General features: G+C 38.1%; 2 protein-coding genes across 3 annotated transcripts; one reads left to right on the top strand and one right to left on the bottom strand.

Annotated features, from left to right (window-relative positions):
- Positions 1-608: 608 nt before the first annotated feature.
- Positions 609-7,291, top strand: LOC145973823 (uncharacterized). Its single transcript, XM_083103399.1, has 3 exons — positions 609-1,045; positions 1,129-1,513; positions 7,091-7,291. Exons 1-3 carry the CDS (start codon positions 609-611, stop codon positions 7,289-7,291), a joined length of 1,023 nt encoding a protein of 340 aa, XP_082959525.1.
- Positions 7,292-14,979: 7,688 nt separating this feature from the next.
- LOC145973399 (uncharacterized) lies at positions 14,980-20,360 on the bottom strand. 2 transcript variants are annotated; one of them, XM_083102735.1, is made up of 4 exons: positions 20,140-20,360; positions 15,556-16,761; positions 15,405-15,465; positions 14,980-15,299 (listed from the first exon to the last, which is right to left on the bottom strand). In XM_083102735.1, exons 2-4 carry the CDS (start codon positions 16,759-16,761, stop codon positions 14,998-15,000), a joined length of 1,569 nt encoding a protein of 522 aa, XP_082958861.1. In that variant the 5' UTR covers positions 20,140-20,360; the 3' UTR covers positions 14,980-14,997. The 2 variants fall into 2 exon arrangements, with proteins under 2 accessions (XP_082958861.1, XP_082958860.1); XM_083102734.1 differs by lacking the exon at positions 20,140-20,360 and adding an exon at positions 16,848-16,973.
- Positions 20,361-24,449: the final 4,089 nt, after the last annotated feature.

The raw sequence follows: 24,449 nt of genomic DNA, 5'->3' as shown, positions 1-24,449 counted from the left end.
CCGCCAAATTGCCACCTTGGGCGAGTATTTTGCATGGCTGCAGCGTTGCGAGGAATTTATCAAACAGCTCGAAGAACGCAGCCGTGTCAAGCGTCCGCGACTCTCGATCGGAAGTAGAAAATCTCTGGTGGCTAAAATCGCGCGACTCGAAGGTGCAAAGACTCGATTGCAGAGACGGTTTATACCCAGTGGTGGTGATTACAGCGGCGACAATAACGCGGAAAGACTCGTTTGGCGAGAGATCGATACCGCGTTCGATAGCCGTATTCTGACCGGTGCTGTGATTAACGCAAACTATGTATATCGAACCTCGTCAATTTCTCGAGGATGCCAAAGACATCGTGCTCGAGCAAGTGCAAGACGTTATAAAAAGACAACAGTGTAAAAGTGAATACAATATTCAACGGTGAATTTGTGTCGGGTGATAAACGCGCGAATAAAAGTATTAATACGAGAAACTGTGAACTCTTTCGGATTTACACGAGTGGTACGAGCGCCGCGTTATCGAGCCCACCCTAGCATTGCTGGAAGAATTTCAGGAACGCGATAGTGGCTGGGCATTGTCGCGAATACAGAATTTGACTGTTAATGTAAATAAATATAATTCTATGCGCGCGGGATGTTATATTAAATTGCTGCGAGAAATTACGACGAAGAAAGCGGTAATTAATGTACAATCCAGAGACAATGCGTGTTTCGCGTGGGCAGTGGTGGCCGCTCTATACCCCGCTGAAAGAGACACGAATCGGGAATCTTCATATCCCCACTATACGACGGTGTTAAATGTACATAATATTGAGTTTCCGATGACGTTGAACCAACTAAAAAAGTTTGAACATATAAACAATATCTCCATCAACGTCTACAGCATCGAGAACTGCATCGTCCCGATATATCTTTCGGAACATAAGAAAGACAAACATGTGAACTTGCTGTACGTGCAAGACGGCAACAACGTCGGACATTTCACGTGGATCAAGAATCTATCGCGACTTGTCAGTTCACAGTTGAGCAAACACAACGGTCAAAGATATATCTGTGATCGGTACGTATAATTAAAATAATTTATGTAATTATAAGATATAATGTATTGCATAAATCTAAAATTTAAATATTTTTTTTTTACAGATGTTTACACTACTTTAGTTCGAACGACAAGTTGCAGTCACATACGGTAAACTGCGGAAAAATAAATGACTGCGCTATCCGATTGCCGAGCAATAAGGACAAGTGGCTCGAGTTCAACAACTACACGAGGAAAGAGCGGCTTCCATTTGTGATTTATGCCGACTTGGAATGCGTTTTGGCCAAGACGGAGGAGAAAGAACAGCAAAATTTGTACCAGCAACATCGAGTATTTAGTATAGCGTATTATATGCATTGTTCGTACGACAACTCGTTATCCGTTTATAATTCTCGCCGTAGCGCTGATTGCATTTCGTGGTTCACCGAAGAACTTAGAAATTTAGCAATTCGCGTTAAGACTATTTTAATAACTACACATGTCCCCATGGTAAATTTAACATCGGATGAGTGGGAAAAATTTCACAGCGCAACGCATTGTCATATATGCGAAAAACCGTTTACGCAAGAAGACGATACACGCGTACGCGATCATTGTCATTTGACCGGGCGATATAGGGGTCCCGCGCACTCAAATTGTAATCTAAATTACAAAGAATCATTATATATTCCGATAGTCTTTCATAATTTATCAGGTTACGACGCGCATTTCATTATCGAGGATATAGCCACAGCGTTCGAAGGGGAAATCGAATTACTTCCGATAACCAAGGAAAAATATATATCGTTTATAAAAACTGTTAAAGTCGCACAAGACAATTGGAAAAATTATATAAAATTACGCTTCATCGATTCGTACAAATTTCTCGCGACAAGTCTCGACAAATTGGCATCTTTTTTAGAGAAAGATAAACTGAAAATTTTAAAATCGGAATTTCAAAATTTATCTGCAAAAAATTTCAGTTTATTAACACGGAAAGGCGTCTTTCCGTACGAATATGTCGACTCTGTAGATAGGTTGCAAGATACGTGTTTACCACCGCGCGAATCGTTTTACAGTTCTTTGACCGGTGAAACTATATCCGAGAGCGATTACGCGCACGCCGAGAACATCTGGACGCGATTCTCCATTCGAACGCTAGGCGAGTATAGCGATTTGTACCTGAAAATCGACGTCTTGTTATTAGCCGATATTTTTGAAAACTTTCGCGATAGTTACATCAAAAGTTACGGACTCGACCCCGCGTATTATTATACTCTTCCCGGATACACGTGGGATGCCATGTTAAAGCATACAAAGATTACGTTCGAATTGCTTACCGACATCGACATGGTCATGTTTATCGAACGCGGTATACGCGGTGGTCTGAGTCAGTGTCCCAACAGATACGCGCGCGATACTAATAACAAGTACATGCAACAATCGTACGATCCATCGAAACCATCGTCGTACTTGATGTATTACAATGTAAATAATTTAGACGGATGGGCAATGTGTCAACCGTTGCCCTATGCCGATTTTCGATGGGTCGACGACGTGTCGAATTTTGACGTAGCATCGATCGCATTAGATTCGCCTACGGGTTATATCCTCGAAGTCGATCTCGAGTACCCGCAACATCTTCACGATACGCACACTGACCTACCGTTTTGCCCGACACGCGACAAGCCGCCCGGCAAGCGGCAAGACAAACTCCTCGCAACGCTATACGATAAGAAGCGTTACGTGATACACTACCGTAACCTACAGCAATGTACGCGACACGACCTTCGCGTTACAAAAATACATCGCGTATTACAATTTACACAATCTCCGTGGCTTCGCAGTTATATCGAATTAAATACACAGTTTAGAACACTCGCGAAAAATGATTTTGAAAAAAATTTGTATAAACTGATGAATAACGTGGTATTTGGCAAGACGATGGAAAATGTGCGTAATCGTGTCGACGTAAAATTATTAACAAAGTGGGACGGACGATACGGCGCAGAAGCAATGATAGCGAAACAAAATTTCCATAGTCGAAGTATTTTTTCGGAGAATCTGGTTGCCATAGAATTACGCAAATTTGAAGTGAAATTTTATAAACCAATCTATGTCGGCATGTGCATACTCGACATTTCTAAAACGTGCTTGTACGAATTTCATCATGAGTACATGTCACCGCTATATCGTGATAAATGCCGGGTAATGTACACCGACACAAACAGTCTTATATACCACATTGAGTGCGAAGATGTCTATGAAAATATGAAACGTGATATTGCTAGTTTCGATACGAGCGATTATCCAATTGATAACGCGTACGGTATACCGCTCGTGAATAAAAAAGTACCAGGTTTAATGAAAGATGAAAATAACGGCGCGATAATGACCGAATTCGTCGGACTTAGAGCAAAAATGTACGCGGTGAGAGTGGACGGGAAAAAGGATACGAAGAAGGTCAAAGGTGTCAAAAGTAACGTTGTTGCGAGAACGATAACATTCGACGATTACACGCGGTGTCTGAATGACGAAATAGAAATGACACGATAGCAATCTTGCATAAGATCGAAATTGCACAAAGTGTATACCGTCCGCGAGACGAAAATTGCCCTGAGTCCGTACGATGACAAACGGTATATCGTACCTGAATCGACTGACACGTTACCATGGGGACATTATAGCATACCTTTTGTTCGCGAGCGAATCCGACAGTGCGTTGATAGGACCGGAAGGTCGTAAAGCGAAAAAAGTGCGCCTCGTTCACACAAAAGACTGACGTTTATTGGAGTCAAAATTAAAAGACAAGTGTTTAGTGCAGTGATTTCGATTAGCAAAACAGCGGTGTAACAAAGTGAGCGCGGTTTCGCGAGCGGTATCGCGAGCGGTGTAGAGACACAAGAGCGAGAAAAATGCGTTGTCCAAAGTCGTAAGCGGTCGTATAATGCGGTTAATCAGCGGTTTTATCTAAGAGATTGCGGAAAGTCCAAGAGAGTAAGCGATCGTATAATGCGGTTTACTATGCGGTTTAACTAAGCGGTTTAACAAAGCGGTTTGACGAAAAGTGCGAGACTTCGGCTTGCTCGCGTGCGGTGCCCGTTATAAGGCGAGCGGAATTTTGGGCCCGTTGCGACGTGGCCCAATAAATTTAATTGTTTAGCGGTGACCTCATGGCGCCGCGCGTAATTGGCCGCCGATGAGGTCTGACGTCGGCTTTTTCGCGGTTGCCATGCGCGCAGTCTTTTTAGAACAGCTGATTGGCAATCAGCTGATCGTGACGTATGGGCGCGCATGCCCGTACGTTACGCTGATTTTGTCGACGGTTGATATTATTATTGTCAATGTTTATGACACGCGTTTCTTATGACCAAAAAAAGTTAGAGATAACTCGAACGATCGAGTTTTTCTGGTGAATAGAGATCTCGAGAAGTTTCTCGACGCCCGTTAATTTTGAATTCTCGAGTTGTAGAACATTTTGAAATATTCTAAGAAATTTAATTCGGGATGAATTTTATGATTTTCGAACACCTTTGTAAATAAATGTATATTTTGTTTATTATTAATTGTATATATTTTGTACATAACTATGTATATATTTCTGTATTTTTATATTTCATATAGTTTTATGTAATACATATCTTACACATTTATATTTCATATGTTTTTTATGTATATTTTCATTTTTCAAATATTAAATGTAAAATGTAAAATGTGTGTGTGTGTGTGTGTGTGTGTGTGTGTGTGTGTGATACAATATACTACTAAAGGAAATATTAATATAGATTTTTTGGTATTTTTTATATTTCATATATTTTTATGTAATGCATATCTCATACATCTTATATTAAAAATACATGTACTATCGCAAGGAATATTGATAAGGATTTTTATGTATATTTTCATTTTTCAAATATTATATATATGTTATACACATATATTTTTCTAGAAAATTAAAAATAAACACTGTATGAATTAAATCACATTGTCTTTATGTATCCAAGAATTGTGCGAATTGTCAAATCCCAACCATTTCACGTAAACCTCGTTACCCCTCCTACGCAGTACTTTCTCCACGAGATACACGTCCGGATAATTCGCGCGATGCAACTCGTACTCGTAGAACTCCAGCGATAGATTTTTTGCGATAATCCTCCAGTAGATAGCTTACGGGATTAGTATGCTGTACTTTTGCAATTTTAAACACTTTGGTTGTCCAATTTGGCGTGTAACCTTTCTCGAAAACTGTCTTGTACTTGCTAACGCGTACCGAGTCACCTACTTTGAATTTCGCCGGACCCGCGATATTTACATGGTTGTATACAGTAGCCAAGAGTTTTTCAGCGATCGCGGGAGTAACGTCGACGGGTCGCATACCGATCGTTCGATGCTTGCGCGCGTTGTAATCCGATACGAGTCGCGGTAACGCGCTGATTCACTTGTAAGATCCGTTCAGCGTAAACATCTTCCACATGTCGTTTTTCAGCGTGCGATTGAATCGCTCAACGATCGATGCCTTCAATTCCGAATATGTAGAATAGTGATTGATGTCATGTTTCCGCATGAGCCGTTGCACGTCAGCGTTATAAAATTCCTTCCCCATATCAGTCTGTAAGTTTTTCGGACATCTTTTGCTATCTCGAATTATCTCGGCGATAGCGTCAGCTGTCTCGCTCTTCCACCTTTACTCTTGAGTGGTATGGCCCACGCGTGCTTGCTCAACGCATCGATGACTGTGAGTATGTAGTGGTAACCTCTGTTGAAACGAGAGTACGGACGCATCTCGACGATGTCAGCTTGCCACAGGTCATCGTATCCCCGCACTATGACGTGTCTTCGGGGAAAATTTTTTCTCGCCGGCGCGTGCAATTCGTTCACCAACTGCCGTTTCTCTAAACTATGTTGTTTCTTCGCTTCCTCGGTTATTCCCGATCGCCGATCCATCGTTGTTTCGATTCGTCGATCAAACGATGTGTGCCTCGAGTATCACCTTGCGTTTTATCATTCGTTGCTAGACGTTCCTGGCCCGTTCGATAGCCGTTAATAGCTGTTCGATAGTCGTTCGATAACCGTTCATAGCTGTTCGATAGCCGTTCGATAGTCGTTCGATAGCCGTTCGTAGCCGTTCGTAGCTGTTCGATAACCGTTCGATAGCCGTTTATAGCTGTTCGATAGTCGTTCGATAGCCGTTCATTACAGGTTGATAGCTGTTCCCAAACCCGTTCGATAAACCTTTGCAGATGTTTAATAATTGTACAATAGCCGCTCCTAAACCGTTCACTATAGCCGCTCATTACAGGTTGATAGCCGTTTCTGAATTAGTGTTAATCGCACGCCGAAGCTCGTTTATCGCAGTCTGCAAAGCTCGCACGTCCCTCTCGAACGCAGTCAGCTTCTCGTCTGATTCTTTCTGCTGATTCTTCAACGTTTTAACGCATTGTTCCACGTACAGTTTGTTGACTGCATCGGTATCAGCCTCAGGTTGCGCTACACGACGAATCTTGCGCGACCTCGCGTCATAGTACGTAGCGATGCGACACAGAGTGTTTTGACGCAAGTAATTTGTCACCGATTTATCCCAATGATCGCTTGTTCTAATTGCTTCATTTCTCCGTTCGAATAATCCAAATTTGTTGATGGGCATTTTTTTCTCGATGCGAGTGACGTCGATCGACTGATCAGTTTTGTCGAGACACCGTTTAATTTATAAAAAGACCAACTTCGCGAAGTTCATCGATGATCGACAGGATCTCGTTGTCGTGAGCGTTGTGGCCAGCTCGGCGCGAAGCGTCGAGCAATCGTAGACGATCCACTAGCTCGTTGGGATCGTCCCAGTGCACGTAATCGATCTTATTATCAGTTAGCGTCATCGCGCGAGGCATGAATACTCCCGTACCGCATTTTTTCTTTTTCGATTCGATCGACATCAACGGTGCAATTATGTGTTTATACTTGTGTCCCCTGTTGCTCTTTAATTGACCTTGCGCATCATTTTGACGTTTATGCGCACTCGTCGCCATTAATATGCTCTTATATTTTTGCATATCGTCCTCAGTGTATATGTCATCATCGGGAATTCTCTTGAAGATCAACTCGTATAATCCAGGTGTACCAATGTACCTCACTTTGTCTATGATTATAGTTATCTGCGCCGATGTCGAATCGTTTGTTACCGAGCCACATTTCATTCTCGTCGAAATAGACACCGTACACGTGATCGATCTGGTTTTTTTCGTCGCCAATGGCGCTCATGTACTTTTGTACCAGTGGCCCGAAGTGCTCTCGTAACATTTTTTGACCTTCCAACGTTTGTAACATGTTTCGAACAGATGGTGATTCGAGCGGGTTGCCCGTGGTTTCGAAAACATTTTCGATTGCGAGTGATTCGGGTATCGTGGGTTGTACGATTCTCGTTGTAGCGATTCTCGTTGTAGCGGACGGTGTGGAGGTTATTAGCGGTTCATCCGATGTATGCGGTGTCGATAAACGATTCACCTTCAATCGTTGTCTCTTTTTCGGTGTCGTATCCTCCTCTTCCTCCTCCTTGTACCGCTTGATGGGTAACGTTTTAATTATAGCGTCAGCGTTACTCTCCGGCTCGTTTTTCACCGCGATTAAGCTAGAGTTGTCGACGATATTTTGTAGTGGCTCGATAATAGGCCTAAAATGGGTCTTGACCGCGATATCGTCGTCGATCTTACCGGTCTTCAAAGCGCGATGTTTCTTGCGGATCGATTCGCTCGTTTTCGCAATCTCCCTCGCAATCTTTACACGCTCGCGAATATTATCGCTTTCAGCCATGTCGACAGAGTGTGTCGGCAGCGACTAATCGTTTTGCAGTATCGCGAACACGTTAAATCCTTTTCTGTATCGCCCGTTCGTAAGCGAGCTGTTCTTATCTATCACTAGGAATCCATACTTTTGCTGCCAACAAGTACGACATAATTCACTGAAATCCTCGTACGACATGTCGGTATTCACGTGATCGTTGTACACGTGTTTCAAGTTGGTACCGTCCTGTTTAAACAAGATCAGCAGGTTCGCGTTGTCGCGTATAAGATGTTTTGGTATTCTCGCGTACGTCTGACAGAGTTAGAAGCAGTCGACGTTCGAGTGACGACCCATTGAGAAGTACTCTCTTATCGTATCTTGCTTGTCGCACGCCACGTCATCGAAGACGAAAATTGAGTTTGGACGTGCCTCGCTCGGTGGAATGACGTCACTGTTATTCGAGAACGTAAAGTAGCCGATTTCGTCGATCGGCGTCAACAAATTCTCCAGATATCGATATTTCGGCTGTTGCAGCGACTTCGAGTACACGTACACGTTCTCGAAACGTACACCGTGCGGGCTTTCCAGTAGACTTATCAGAACGTTGGTTTTACCACAATTCGAGGGGCCGCAAACGATCGCGCGTATAGTAGTCGGTAGCATCATACCGTGCCTGCGCATCTCCGCGTTGTCCTCCATTGATCGTAATCTATCGCAATTTGTCACGCATATCGTCAAAGGCTGTCGTACGAATCTCATTTTTTTCAACACTGCTGATTGGATCGAACGCCTGCCTATTTATAGGTGCGCGAAATCACGAGTCGCTCAGTAGAGAAAAAATGTTCACCCTGCTAACAAATCCTTCCGATATTCGCAATTTGAGCGTCGAACAGCTACAATTTGTGCCGAAAGCAGTTCTATTGAGAACGTGCGGTGATTACGTCCACTACGTGTGGGACAAACTTCCGGAACAAAATAAAAGCGGATCCGGAGGTTCAGACATATCGTCGCTGTTACGAACATTACAATCAGCCGTGGCAGGAAACGCACATCGACGGTCCGGCGCCGTTGATAATGAATTGCGGCGAATGTCAACGAAAATAGGTAGAGGCCTATTAAATCACGCGATAAACGCACTTCCGATCGAATTCCATATTCCCGGTTATCAGTTTTGCGGACCAGGCACGCGATTGCAAAAGCGATTAGTCAGAGGCGATCGAGGTATAAATCCATTGGACGCGGCGTGTCGCGAACACGATATAGCATACTCTCGGAGCAACGATCTCACCGAGAGACACGCGGCGGATAGGATATTCGCTGAGAAAGCGCGGAATCGCATCGTTGCGAAAGATTCGACTCTCGGTGAGAGAGCCGCCGCCACAACTGTCTGGGCAACGATGAAAGCCAAGACGAAGCTCGGTATGAGTCTGAAGACGAAGACGAAGAAAAAAACGGTGAAGAAACGGATACTTCCGGTAGCGAAATGCGGCGGTGTATTGCCGATTCTACCAATGTTGGGTGCGCTCGGATCCCTGATCGGTGGAGCGGCTGGTGTAGCGAAAGTGGTGAACGACGGAAAAGCTGCGCAACGTCAGTTGCAAGAGATGCTACGTCACAATCGCGCCATGGAAGGTCACGGATTATATCTCGCTCCTTACAAATACGGACGAGGAGCCTCAACGAGAAAAAAAAAAAACGTCAAAGAGACGCTAAAAATGCCGCAGGGCGCAACTACCAACATACAATTGCTACAACTGGCAAAACGTATGCACATTCCATATTTTAGAGGTGTTTTCATGCGCAACTCGTTACCGATCGGTGGTATATATCAAAACGAGAGCGGCATCGTAAATTTGGATAGCGTCGAAGGACCAGGTACTCATTGGGTAGCGTATGCAAAGAGGGGAAATCGCACTATATATTTCGACAGTTTCGGCAATCTTCGACCACCGAATGAATTGGTGCGATATCTCGGACGAAACGTAACGAAGATACAGTACAATTACACACCTGTTCAAACTTACGATCAGAGTATCTGCGGACAATTGTGCTTGCAGTTTCTTCGAACGGTCGATGCATGTGAATTTAAGGACAGATATTGCGCTATTTAACTCAGTATTCGTTAAACAGTTTCGTCGACATGTCTATGACGTTCACATTGACTGGGAAGAGTAGCGTTCTCACGGCAAACTTCTTTCCCATCGTAGATGACGTAGATGACGAGAGCGACGGCGAATACGAGCTCGGTCTAACGGATTTTGAGACTTATCACACGATACCGAATGTGAATTCCCCGAATAATAAATTTTACTTTGGCAAAGACGACGAGGAAATTACGATTCCCGAGGGATCGTATGAGTTGCAAAATATACATGAATTTTGAAACATGCAATTTCACGGAAACATCGCAATGAGAAACACATTGACGGCGGTGACTATGAAGATGGCGAATATCCGATAGTGCTCCGCGCTAATTAGAATACAATGAGGAGCGAGATCAAATGTGCCTACAGAATAAACTTTACCAAACCTGACAACATTGGATCGCTGCTAGGATTCTCGAATCGTATTCTCGAGCCGCGAAAATGGTACGAATCAAACATGCCGATTAACATTCTCAACGTGAATATTATCCGTATAGAGTGTAACGTGACCGCGGGTGCGTACAACAACGGCGTACTCGTTTATATGATACATGAATTTTCACCGAGGGTACCACCGGGATATAAGATATCGGAAACGCCTGCACAGATCATTTACCTGCCGATCATCGCGCGGAGCATTACGGATTTAACGTTACGCGTTGTCGACCAGAACGGACGATTGCTCGATTTTCGAGGAGAAGAGATCACCGTAAGATTGCACGTACGTATGCGACGTATGAGATGCTCGTATTGAACGGATCGAAAGACGTGAGAGATAACGCAATCTTTGCGAGACCAGCAACACCACCAACAACAACAACAACGTCGACGTTCACTAATATCAAATCACCCAAGAAAAAGAAATTCAGCGCATCGAACGTTGCGTTTTTACAATCTTTGGGATGCGTTTTTACAATCTTTGCGGTGCGAAACAGCTGAACGATGACCGACATTCTCAACATCGGTGATGAACTGATCTTTGACAATCGTATTATCAAGATCGAGACTCACACGTACAACCCGTTCGCCAATACAACGTTCGGACACAGTGACGAGATAAGAATACCCATACAACAACAGAATCTGTATACCCTGCCGTACGAGAGTTTCCTATACATCGAGGGACAACTAACGAAAAACAGAGCAACAGTTGAAGGAGAAAGTGATGCGGTACTGGCAAATAATTGCGACGCATTCATGTTCGATGAGATTCGATACGAACTCGATGGTGTTGAGATTGATCGCAATAGAAACGTAGGAATAACTACACGCTCAAAAACTTTGTAACGGCATCATCCGCTAGAAACGTGATTATGAAAAACGCCGGCTGGGATCCGTTGACCTATGAGAATGGACATTTCAATTTTTGCGTACCGCTCCACATGTTATTGGGATTTTGCGAGGATTATAAACGAGTGGTGATTAACGCTCGTCACGAATTGATCTTAATACGATCGCGCAACGATAATAATTGTCTGTTTATGAATTCTAAAACGCTGGAGCCTGTAATAGACATATTCAAAATACAATGGCGAATGCCTCACGTGCTGTTGAGCGAGATCGAAAAACTGTCGATGCTGCGTGCTCTGGAAAGCGGACGATATCTCAGCATGGGTTTTCGCTCGTGGGATCTGTACGAGTATCCGCTATTGCAGCTTACAACCAAGCATTCGTGGGCCATTAAGACCGCGACTCAACTGTAGAAACCACGATACGTTATCTTCGCTATGCAAATAGACCGGAAGAATTCCTTGACTAAGAATGCGACTCAATTCGACAACTGCCAATTAATCAACGTGAAACTCTATCTCAATTCGGAATGTTATCCGTACGATGATATGAATCTGGATTTCAATAAAGGCAGATGTGCCATTCTGTACGACACGTACGCGCCCTTCTGCAAGAACTATTACGGATACGAGTATCTCGAGCCGAGTCTCTCCGTCTATGAGTTTCAACGTCAGGGTCCGTTCGTGATTATCGATTCTTCTCGACAAAACGAATCGGTCAAGAGCGCAACCGTGGATGTGAGATTGGAATTCGAATCTAAGGATAACGTGCCAGCGAATACCACTGCGTACTGTCTCATCATACACGATCGTGTGATCCAGTACAATCCATTGACCAACGTTGTACGCAAAATCACCTAAGCGATAACATCGACACAAGAGAGAGGGGAGGAAGATATAAATCAAAGTGCTGCGAGATGATTTTAGAGTTTGTCATTCCTCTCGACTGATGCATCCGGGAGAGAGAGAGAGAGAGATCTTGTCATGTCTATACCAACGTTTGTGGATCTGCAAGGATTTATCATCGACAAACTATTCTTCGTGAAAGAAGCGGCAGTCCTGAGGAAGGGATATGTTCTCTCGCATTACTTTTTCGCATGTCACGTACCGTGGAGCGTGCTTACAAAATCTGACCGACGTCAAGTCTCATGGGTGATTAGAAATCATCACGGATTACAATGGGAAGACGGAAACGTTCCATATTACTTGGCTCAGCGTGTAATTACAACAGCAGTCGTTGGTACGATACACGAAAAAGAATCATCTGTCGTGTACGTTAAAGGACTTGAAAAGCGAAAATGGCTGACCGATATACTAGGCGATGTGGGAAACGGCTATATTATTGAAACCTTGGATGCAGACTATAAAGATATTGATTCTCTAAATAAATTAGATATTACCAATAATATGCGATGTGGAAAACATGTTAAGAATTGTGCATTACAAAATGTATTCAAAATTATTAACTGGTGGTCGCAACGCCAGAAAGAATTGTAAGAAAAATAAAAAAATGTAAACATTAATATGTTTTATCTCTTATTTCCCCTCCCTAATTCTTTCCTTGCGTTTCTAAGAATTTTTATCTGAGCGCCGTCTCCCCTTCTCCTAAATTTCAGAGCGTTAGAAGCATTGATCACCCCACCACATTATACTTCTGGAAGATGAGCGTTATGTATATTCGGTTATTTCTTATACGATCAGTGTCGCGTTAACACCGCTCTCGTGGTTCACTTTTCATAACTCCCAGAGAAATGTACTACGTCGAAAGAAACAGCAGCAGCGGCATCGGAAGACGCGTGAATAATTACGTGCCGAGTTGTAATAAAACTTCATCGTTTGAGAACATATGTGACGAGTAAGTTTCGTTTAACTTTTTTCTATTTTTCTATTTTTACAAATTGTATTATTACTATTACTTAATTTTAATTTTTCTGTAGCATTTCGTTGGAGCGTCGTGCGGTTCGTATACTAGGTAGACGATACGCATTGACAGCTACGGAATTCAAATTCCTCGAAATTGGTATCAACGTGGGTCCACCGAGTTACGTGGAGATTGTCATAGGAGATCATCGAGGAAAGGAACTGATATTATCTCTCGAAACGTGGAAGGGACTCTACGAGCAACGTCGCAATATTCAAAATTTCCTTCGGAACGACTCTAAAGATGACTACAATTTCATAAGCGTTGGACCGCTAACAGTGAGAGTTCGTACGATTAACGACGTCAAACTCATAAGTCTCGAATCTTCAAACGTATGCTTGATGATGGTCGAATCGACGTTACATCGTATGTTCGATCTCGATCAATGCTGCGACGTCTTTTTATTTTTAATTTTTCGATCCTCCTCGGGTGTTGGAGAGGAGGATGTTAATGGGGAGCGAAAACGCCGTAAAAAGAAAGACACAAGGTGGATAGAGATACTCGCGCTCGGAGGAACTCAGATGGAGGGTGTTCTCGCGCGAGCCGCGGCGAAGCGAAGGCCGTCTCGAGATCTCGAAGTTGGGCGCCAGATACGGTCTTCCACGTATCAATTCGCAAAATCGTCAGAATAACGCGAAGAACGTTAGCCTGTTTCGCCACGGGCCGACTAGCTCACCTACACTGTAAAAAATTTTTGTGTAAATTTACAACTATTATAGTGGGTAATATTGAGACCAACTATTAAAGGTGTATATTTACATACATTAGTAAATTTACATTTCATAGATAAAATTATTATCTTAAATGGTAAGTAAGCATCTTGTACAAGTAAATTTACATGTTAGAAGTAGATTTCTAGAAATGTTTATGTAATAATACATTTTGTATATGTATTTATACAATTTCACATATTAAATTTAATTTATAGTATGCAAATGTATAGAAACTTTTATGTAATAATAATTTATATATTTGTAGTGATACAAAACAAGAAATGAAATTTACAATAATGATTGTAAATTTATGAAATTGTTTTGTAATAATAATTTACATACTTGTAGCGATACAAAACAAGAAATGAAATTTACAATAATGACTGTAAATCTATGAAATTGTTTTGTAATAATATTATAAATATTTTTAAAATTACATTTTACAATATTAAAAATACACTTTAAATTTATACTGTTTGTACTATAATAATAGAATTGCAGTATATTGCAATATATATATATATATATATATATATATGATGTTATTAAAATTTTTGATCTTATAGATATTAAAAGTATTTTGTATTTACAGAACAACATTGTATTCTCCTAACAAAATTGCATTATCGCAGCTCAGCACTACTATTTCTTCAAACTTGAACCATAAAGTTGAACAGAAAAATAGAGAATTATGTGGTTCAAAAAATAATTTCTGCATTTTATTTTTGTTTAAGTTTGCAGAATAGTGCTGTACTGCGATAATACAATTGTTAGGATATATTCTGTAAATACAAAATACTTTTAATATCTCTAAGATCAAAAATTTTAATAACATCATATATAAATATTGCAATATGCTACAATCCTATTATAATACAATTTTTAATATGAATAAGATTAAAGATTTTAATAATATTACAATGCAACACATAGAGAAATACATATATAAAAATATATTTTTTAAATAATATTTAATTTCTTTTTTATATTCTAATTATAAATTATTCATATAAGATTATGTATATAAATGAAGAATATGCAATAGTTTATTCATTTTAATAATTATTTATTTTTAATAATTAGATACATATGAACTATTAATAATGTTAATAATATTAATAATATTATTATTATACATATGTATATGTGTATACACTTATGAATTTGATTCAATATTTTCCTTGTCTACATTTCTCTCCTCAATGTCTCTTAATTTGTTGAAAAGTGAAAGCACTTTGTATTTAGTTGCGGCCTTACGTGATTTCGTACCAGACGTTGGATGAATATTCAAAAAATACTTCTGTATAAATTCCAAAGTACATGCACAGTGTGTAGGATATTCCATGTTGAAGACATAGTACGCAGACATCAACATTTCCAGAGATTCATAAAAACAATATGTTCTTTCAATCTGCATTGCTTCTATAAATAAATAGAACATCTGACGTTCCGTATCATCTGTAACACACAACCAAGCACATATACATATAAAACGTGATAATTAAATATAATAACGTGATATTAAATCTGTAAGAATATAAAATAACGTATATATAATTTTACCTATGATAACAATGCATGGTGCAGCAATAGGTGCTTCAATTTCTTTCAAGGTAGTCCCCTCCTATATAATAAATTAGTTATAAAATCATGTAATTTATACATTTATAAAATCATGTAATTGAGAAAGATAATGATACATAATAAGACTTACAGGATAAATTTTAAATAATGTATGGAAGTCCTCTTTAAAATGTTTCATAATAATTTTTATTAATTTAAGCTGTATTAGCTCAGTTGAATTAATAATATCCTTATACTTTTTAAGACGTCCATACATGAGTATTTTTTCCTGTTTCTTTAATATTTGTTCTTTTAGTATACTTATAGAGTGTCCCATTAATTTGTGATAATGCCAGAATATATACTTTTTTTGTAAAAGTATTGGCCATGAAGTTTTAATATCTTGAATCGTAGGTGGTTTATGGACATTATTAAGAAATAATCGTTGTACAGGATATGTTGTTTCAAGATATGAATAAATCTTTTTTTGAGTATCAGGATCGTTTTCTGCAGCATCTTGAAGGATTACTTGTCGTAGAAATACAGTTTTGTCTTCTATTGTATCTTCCGTTTCTGATTCAACATAATTGTCAGGCTGCCAATTGCTACATCCAGCTTTGGCAGATAAAACTTTTCGTTGCTTTTTCAGCGGTATATTTAAACTTCGACTCAAAGATCTTTTCATGTGTGGTCTATTAAGATAGCAATTTCTATCACGAAGTTTTAAATATAATGTGTGACTTCCATCTCCAAAACATTTACCATCTTCATCCGTATCCTTGAATTGAGGATATTTTTCGATGATCTTGTTAGCTATTATTTTAAATGCTTTAGATGGGATAAATTCTCTTATATTCCTCATTTCAGAAATTATACGATTTACAACAGCATGTATTACAAATTTGCTGCGATTTCCTGCTTCTAATTCTTTAAGCACTGTAGATTCCAAATTATCCCAAGGTATACGAAAATTTGTCCAAATTTCATCTGATTGTATTTTAATATTTGATACTGTTGTTGGCGATGAAACATGTCGTATGCTTGATGAGGAAGAGAAAGTAGACATGGAATCACTTAAGATATCACAGGATGCCGTACTGTGTAATTCAGTCTCATTTTGAGGTGACCAAAATTCTTCTGCTTGTAGTAACATAAAAGTTTCTCCAGAACAAAACTTTAAAACATCGTTATCGTCAACATTTGTACCATCCTTTTCCATAACTAGAGTAGAACCATTAATACCAAGTTTGTTGTTACTTTTTGTAATAAGTTCAGATAACATGTTATCAGATTGATTAATAACTAATGAGATTTTTTGTTTTCTATTGGCCGACCAAACTTTAAATAAGTATGACATCTGCAAAACAGAAAACATATATATACATGTTATACATAATACTAAAAATAATATTAAATGCTAAGTATTATTGAAGTGTTACTCACATAATCTTATAAATCAAGAGGTGCGTATTTGAAGATATAAACGGCAATGGAATTTAAGTGAGTTTCAAGGATAGGATGTGGAGCAAGTAAAGCAGAATAGGGAAACAAAGAGATTTTATCGATTTTATGATCTTCATTTTTAACTTCAAACTGTTCATATACTCCAAAATCAGAATTATATACAACTTTTATTGTGGTACCCAGAAAATATACGTTAGTATAAGAATTATTTATTAAAAAATATTTGATTTTACATAAAATAAAGTAATCGTAACAGTCTTTTCCTATACAGATACACATATTTGTTTTATATGCAATGCCTTTGAAAGTAATTTGTGAAGCTATATATTTAAAATTTTCATTCCTTTTACCATAAAAATAATCTATTATAACAGAAGAAATATTATTACTAAAGTTTTCTGGAATATATTCTTCTGCATTATCCGCAATTATCAAAGAACTGTATGTATTTTGTGGAAGTTGACTTTGTAAAAGTTGATGTTTATATGATAGCATTTTTGTTATGTTCTTATAATTTTGCGAGTGCTTAATAATGTTCTTAAAATATCTATGTTTACTTTCAAATCTTAAAGTCCATAAATGTTTAAGCGGTCCAAAAGATATAGTTAGAGAAGGATAATGTGAAATATAATGGTGTTTGGGTCTTAATTTTATGTTTGGAAAACATTTCAATCTTAGCAATAAATATTCATTGATTTTTTCCTGTAATAGCGCAACTTGACCAAAGGATAATGCAGAAGCAAAAGTCAAAGAACAGATTTCTCGAAGACACAGGATTAATAACCAAACATCATTTTCGATATTCTTGATTGAATCATAGATAGCTAAAGGAAGTATCAGTAATAATCTTTTAATTTGACTTGCAGTACCTCTAATTTTGCATGAATCATTTATGAGTGGAATGCTGTTGTAGTCATTTTCATTTAAGAATTTAATTTTTTGCAATCGAGAATTTAAAAACGTATAATTAAACCATCCTTCTTTAACAAAATACTTAATACAATACATAAGATCATAAGGAATAATACCTTCTAAAAGATCATGAGCTATACAGGGCGGTAACCCTGGATTACATACATGAAAATGATTGAGTTTATTCAAAGGTGAATTTTGTTTTATGCCTTTTATGATTTTCATTGTTTGTTCCGCTTGTTTTACACATAAATTATAATTATCAGGATTTCTGTTTATATTTTTACATACATATGTTAATTGTAATTGACTTTGAGTTAGGTCACAAAAACGGCAAAAATATTCTGAGGAATTAAAATTTTCTGTAAAACCCCCTATTTGATGACTTCCTAAATTGTCACCTAACATAGCTACTACTGTACCAATGAAATTAATTGGTTCATTTGCAACAGAAATAACTATTCCGTTTTTTTCTAAATTTCTTAAGTCATTTATTAAGGGTTCTATTATCTTTTCCCAACCAAAGAATGTGATATATTTTTCATAACATAGAAAAACAAGTTGTATATGTTCAACCTTTGACCTTAGATAAGCAGGTAAATTTCCAAGGATCATATATAGACCGACGAGTTTAAACTTTTTTTTTGAGGCACCTAGTGGATTACATACTTCAAATGCATCTTGATATAATATAATTTGTAATGTATTTTTATTTCCTTGAAGAAAACTATTATTTTTTATTATATTACCACTTTGTATATCAAATAACACATTATCATTACAGGAATTATTATAAGAATTTAAGCAGAACTGTCGGATATTAGAATTAGTTAATAAGACTTCTAAAGTGTTCAAAATTGGAATGTAATGGTAATAGCATGGTTTGTGATTGTTATCAAATCCTAAATTTATTTGTATGGGCATTACGATGTGAAAAAATTTTTTAAAATAAATATTTCTTGAATAAGTACTTCTAAGACAACCATTTACAGAACTATAAATATTTGAAAGAAAAATATGACTACTTTGAAACATATCTGTAATTCTTGTTTTAATATCATTTTGTAAATCACTATCATTTAAAGTAGTGATAAAGTGCTGTTGAGAAAGTTCAATTATAGATGATAAACCATCAATTATAGCTTGCAAAGTACGTTCTGTCAAAAAATATTTTGTAATTAAATTTAAATATAACTGCGAAATAGATCTTACATAGTCTACTGCATTATTAGAAAACTGATTTAAAGTTTCTTCTTCTAAAAATGCAACACAATTATCACTAGTATCAATACGATTATCACAATTATCGAGATCTAATTCCTTTTGAGCATCATTAGCAACATATTGTTTACACAAATTCATATTTGAGTGATGTCTACATATGTGTACTGTATAATTATTGACTGTTTTAAAAAGTGTTGTATCAAAACAATCTGGGTATCCACAATATATTCCAATTTTACTTTGCCTTATATGACGATATAAGTGACTATTAAAATCTCTTTTACTTGTGAAACAAGCATTACAATTCTTTTCTTTACAACGATAAATTACATCTATTTCTTTATAACAATCTTTAGTATGCCATCTAAAAATATGTTTTTTGAAGTTAAAATACCTATTAAACTGTTTTCCGCAACCTTTAAAATAACATATTATTTGTAAATGAGGTATGTTTTTATGTAAAATCTGATGTTTATTGTACAAAAGAATAGAAGGAAACATGGAATTACACATTTGACATTTAAACATTTTTTCTTAAAATATTAGTTTTACCTCAACACGAAAGAAACGATGAAATTCAAAAAACGATGAGATGCAAAAGAAATGTAAAAGCAAAAGGGAAAAAATTGCCGTATTTTATCCAAAAAGTAACTGTAACAAATTTATTATAAGAATTACAAAAAAATAATAAAATTTTGTCGGTTTCACACATCAATATAAATCAATTTTAATTGTTTCATTATCATATATTTCTATAAAATAAATATTATTTTTTTATTTCATTATTTTCTCTATTTGTAATAAAATAACAGTGTGAATATTTTAGTGCAAGATTTATATATGCATATAGAATTTTAAAAAATATGATAAAGAACAACATGCACACTACTTTTCATAAAGTCATTTCAGTGAATGTGTATATACGAATTAATGTTGATGTAAATATTGAAGTGCGTAATATAATTATGTATGTATTTGTGTTCATGTATGATGTACATTTGTGGTGTATGTGTCTGCGTATGAGCAGTATATGTCTATTCATGTGATGATCACGTTATAGATCATGCGCATTATGCATGATCTATAACGTGATCATCACATCTAATACAACAATTTTTTCTCTATAAATACTTACTTTTCTTTTGAGAAGTTTTCTATAAACTTATTCTTCAATTTAACGTCGATATTGCGGGTTTGCCTTAAGAACGTTAACTATTAACGTATTATTAGCCTGTATTTACGCACAAAGAGACAGCACACGTCTTCTTCACGTTCATGAACCTGTTTGTGCAGGCTCGTCGTACATACTCACACGCGATACGCGCAGAACGCCATCACAGTATGTCGATGAGTGATGACTCTTAACAGATAGCGCGGCAGCGCGATGTGCGACACGCGATTTTCGATTGTCGAAAGACGGCATGTACCGCCGGTATCGTTGAACGCGGCAATATTATCGACATATAGAATGGACTGAGCATCGCGATAGGCAAGCCAGCGCTCGCTATAAAAAGAAAAACGGGAGTTCTATGTTTGCCTCTCTTGCTAGCAACTCAATTTTTTTCTATATGTCGATGAAAATTACCAATGAGATGCTAGCGAGAGAGTGTCGAATTGTCTAACCTAGAGTTCTTAATTTAAGTTGCAACATTAATAAGCTGAAGAAGTTACATATGACTGTAAATTTAGAATTATTTATTTTATTTATATAATAAATACTTTTATTAAAAGTTTTAGTAAAAATACAACTGTAATGTGTGAAATTATCATATAGTATGTAATATTATCATATGCTATAGATACTATAAGAAAAGTATGTAAAATTACATACATAATTAGTGTAACAATTACGCTATTTATAACGAAAATATATAAATTCATGTACTTTTACAAAAATTAGTTATTTTACTCTTTATTGTGTAAATATTCGTTTATATTTGATAAGAAATTACAAGGTTAAAAGTGTAATTTTTAAATTTTATATTAATGTTACAAAAAATTGTACATTTACGTAAAATCCAAAAATTACACTTTTAACCTTGTAATTTCTCATCAAATATAAACGAATATTTACACAATAAAGAGTAAAAAAACTAATTTTTGTAAAAGTACATGAATTTATATATTTCCGTTATAAATAGCGTAATTGTTACACTGATTATATTGTAATTTTACATACTTTTTTTACAGTGTAACGGTAGAGGGGCAGGGTCCGTTGAAAAGGATCTAGAATTATTTTATGCGAAGCTGTCGGTGATTACGAAAATTGACGAACACAACGGAATTTAACACACACGAGAAACGAACACTCAAATAAATTACGCGAATTTAATATAAAAGAGAATGTAACAAATTTATTTAAATAAAAGAAATATAATAGAAAAGAATATAAAGGGAAAGAAATAACCAGTTCTAGAAAGAAATAGTAATAATGACATAAATTAGCGAGACTGAATTAACGAAATATAACTGAGTTTAACATAAATGCGAAAATTTGAAATAACGTACAACAGATCGACAGCGGGGATAACAATAGCAATACGAAATCGAGATCATAAGACAGCGGAGATATTTATCGTCCTCCAGGCCCGTTTTTATGGCCGGACTTTGCGAAACCGAACGGCGTTTCGAGAGCGTAACGGAAATTTCGACAATCTCCTCGAGGACGCATTTAACAGATCTATTCCCTTTGTTACTCGCTCTTTTAATCGACAGCACTATGTTTGAAATGAGGCTTAATAATTGAGCGATAGTAATCAAGCGATTTGCGAAGACGAAAAATCTCGCTTGCTGCGAGCAAGATCGATTCGCTCGGAATTCGATAGCCGTCGGACGCCGCTTCGCCTCTTTTCGGCGTACCGCTTTCTATCTACGCGAAACCCTCGAAGTTCGACACTTTCTTAATCTATTATGCACCGCGACACACTCCAACGTACGACAAATACCGCGCAATAAACGCAATTCGTACAAGTATCAAGAGCGACAAGGACAGCACGACATTTGCCACGTCGTCACACGCACACGGTCACACGCTCACATACACGCTAATTACAGACGAAAATTACCCGGAGATCGATTGCGGGGATGTCTTACGCGGTTTCGACAACTCTTTTCGACAGCACGGATAGCGGACGCATTCCCCGCGATTTACCGCGCACGTGGTCGATATACGAGAGCCGGTCACTACGCGTTTTACGACACCCCGAATCCCGGAGAGAGACGAACGGTTCCTTATCAGCTACGGCCTACGTTACGATCGTCCTTGATGCCTCGGTCGCTTGTCTCCGGTCGCCCGAAATACACGAAAATCGCGAGCTCGGTACAATGCCCGAGCGACAACGAGACACGAAAATGGCGACGGCGACAGAGCGGCCGGTCCGCGGACAGAATCGCGTACGTGGCTTACAATTAGCGATGGGCAACCTCACCGATACTTTCTCCCGTGGCCAGGGGATGATCCTCGGCTCGTCCTCTCGACTGGATCTCGACAACGAAGCACAAAATAACGACAATTTTTGGCGACTATCTGCTGAGAGCGCCCGCACCAGAATGAGTCCCTGGATCTCGCGATCCAGGGTCGATAGCGGCGTCAATTCTGCGCGCAGGGGTGCGCGGATTAGCGGCCAATAGCGCCGCGACACGCGAGGTATTACTGCGCCCCGCGACAACGCCGTATCGGGGGTCGTAACGGCCCTGATGATTTAAAAATGCTGACTTTCGGCGATCCGGTTATCCATGATCGTCCGGAGGTAGATTTTCCGTCCTCCCTCCTCTGAGGGTGGCGCCGATTCGGCCCGGTTATTTCGGCCCACAAGACAGCTGATTTCCTTCCTTTATTTGAAAGGGGGCGATCTCCACCCGAGACTCTGTTCCTCCGGCGTTGTCGTATCGGCTGTCGTAATGATTCCTCTTGGGCCTCTTCTGGTTTCCCTCCGGCGGGTTGCCCGACGTACAAAAAATGATACAAAAAAATAATTAATACTAGCGCGAAAAAGGATAATGGCTCGTCTCTCCGGAGATTTCGACACGGCTCTCGCAATCTTCTTCTGGCGCGGCCGCTCGGCTCGCGCCCCGTGAAGATTTCCGGGGCGGATGGACGCGCGTCGGGATGGCAACGTCACAATGCATAGATGTAACTTTTGATCGATTAGATAAAATTATCCAAACAGTTGATGTCAAATTTACGCAATTCTCCAATATCGCATCCACTGTAATAAATCCGAAAGAAATATCCAATGTAATACGCGCGAGTGACGCTTTCAACAAGCATCAACTCGTCGATTGCGAACTGGCAGCTTTAGTTTTTAGTCCATAATACGTAAGAAAAATATATACAGGGTGACCCATTTTAACTTAGGCAGCCAAATAACTCAAAAAATAAGCAAGATAGAGAAAAATGTTTTAGACAAAAGTTGTATGGTTTCGAGGGGGCCATAAGATGGTATCATTGGTTTGACCTTGAAGAGTCATTTGAAGGTCACGTGAAGGTCACTTCAATTTTTTTAAATGGAATACCCTATATATTTTTGTACATTCTTGTAGCTTATTTCGAGAGCTTTCCAAAACACTATAATTAAGTACCTTTCCGTTAAGTACTTTTTGAGTTATGATGCTTGAAATAATTTCTTAATTTTACATAAACCGTAAAATATCTTGTAAAATATTCATTTTTCGATTATCTTACCTTAATACTTTTATGTACAAAATAATGAGAGGAATCAATTGGTGTAAAGAAAACACATAGTTGTTTTTAAGAAAAAATATGGAATTGTTAATTGCAAATTACATATTTTTTCTTCGAAACAACTATGTGTTTTCTTTACACCATTTGATTCCTCTCATTATTTTGTACATAAAACTATTAAGGTAAGGTAATCGAAAAATGAATATTTTACAAGATATTTTACGGTTTATGTAAAATTAAGAAATTATTTCAAGCCTCATAACTCAAAAAGTACTTAACGAAAATGTACTTAATTATAGTGTTTTGGAAAGCTCTCGAGATGAGCTACAAGAATGTACAAAAATATATAGGATGTTCCATTTAAAAAAATTGAAGTGACCTTCACGTGACCTTCAAATGACTCTTCAAGGTCAAACCAATGATACCATCTTATGGCCCCCTCGAAACCATACAACTTTTGTCTAAAACATTTTTCTCTATCTTGCTTATTTTTCGAGTTATTTGGCTGCCTAAGTTAAAATGGGTCACCCTGTATAAAACATGAATAAAGAGTTTTAAATCTAAATCATGATGTAATTTCTTCGCAGGCATTTCCATCCATCCAATCCTTCAAAGAATACTTCTATTTATATTGTTTATTAACTGGTAATATTGTATATTTGCGATAATACAGAGATGACAGAGAGAGAGAGAGAGAGATAAAAGGGATAAAGAGAGAAAGAGAGAGGGATATTCAGAGATTGTTGGGAGCACAAAAGAAA

This window comes from Camponotus vicinus, unplaced genomic scaffold (assembly GCF_025532165.1).
Source record: "Camponotus vicinus isolate PSW18456_S1 unplaced genomic scaffold, iyCamVici1.0 SCAF_6, whole genome shotgun sequence".
Taxonomy (NCBI): Eukaryota; Metazoa; Arthropoda; class Insecta; order Hymenoptera; family Formicidae; genus Camponotus; species Camponotus vicinus.
The sequence above is the reverse complement of the archived record's forward strand: the minus strand, read 5'-3'. Positions and strand labels throughout refer to the sequence as shown.

Coding starts and splice junctions, on each gene's coding strand:
- LOC145973823 (XM_083103399.1), top strand. CDS start 609: ATGCGCGCGGGATGTTATATTAAATTGCTGCGAGAAATTACGACGAAG. Junction 1,046..1,128: donor CAAAGATATATCTGTGATCG/GTACGTATAATT, acceptor TTTTTTTTACAG/ATGTTTACACTACTTTAGTT. Junction 1,514..7,090: donor TAACTACACATGTCCCCATG/GTAAATTTAACA, acceptor ATTCTCTTGAAG/ATCAACTCGTATAATCCAGG.
- LOC145973399 (XM_083102735.1), bottom strand. CDS start 16,761: ATGTCATACTTATTTAAAGTTTGGTCGGCCAATAGAAAACAAAAAATC. Junction 15,466..15,555: donor CATTATTTAAAATTTATCCT/GTAAGTCTTATT, acceptor TTTATTATATAG/GAGGGGACTACCTTGAAAGA. Junction 15,300..15,404: donor ACCATGCATTGTTATCATAG/GTAAAATTATAT, acceptor TGTGTGTTACAG/ATGATACGGAACGTCAGATG.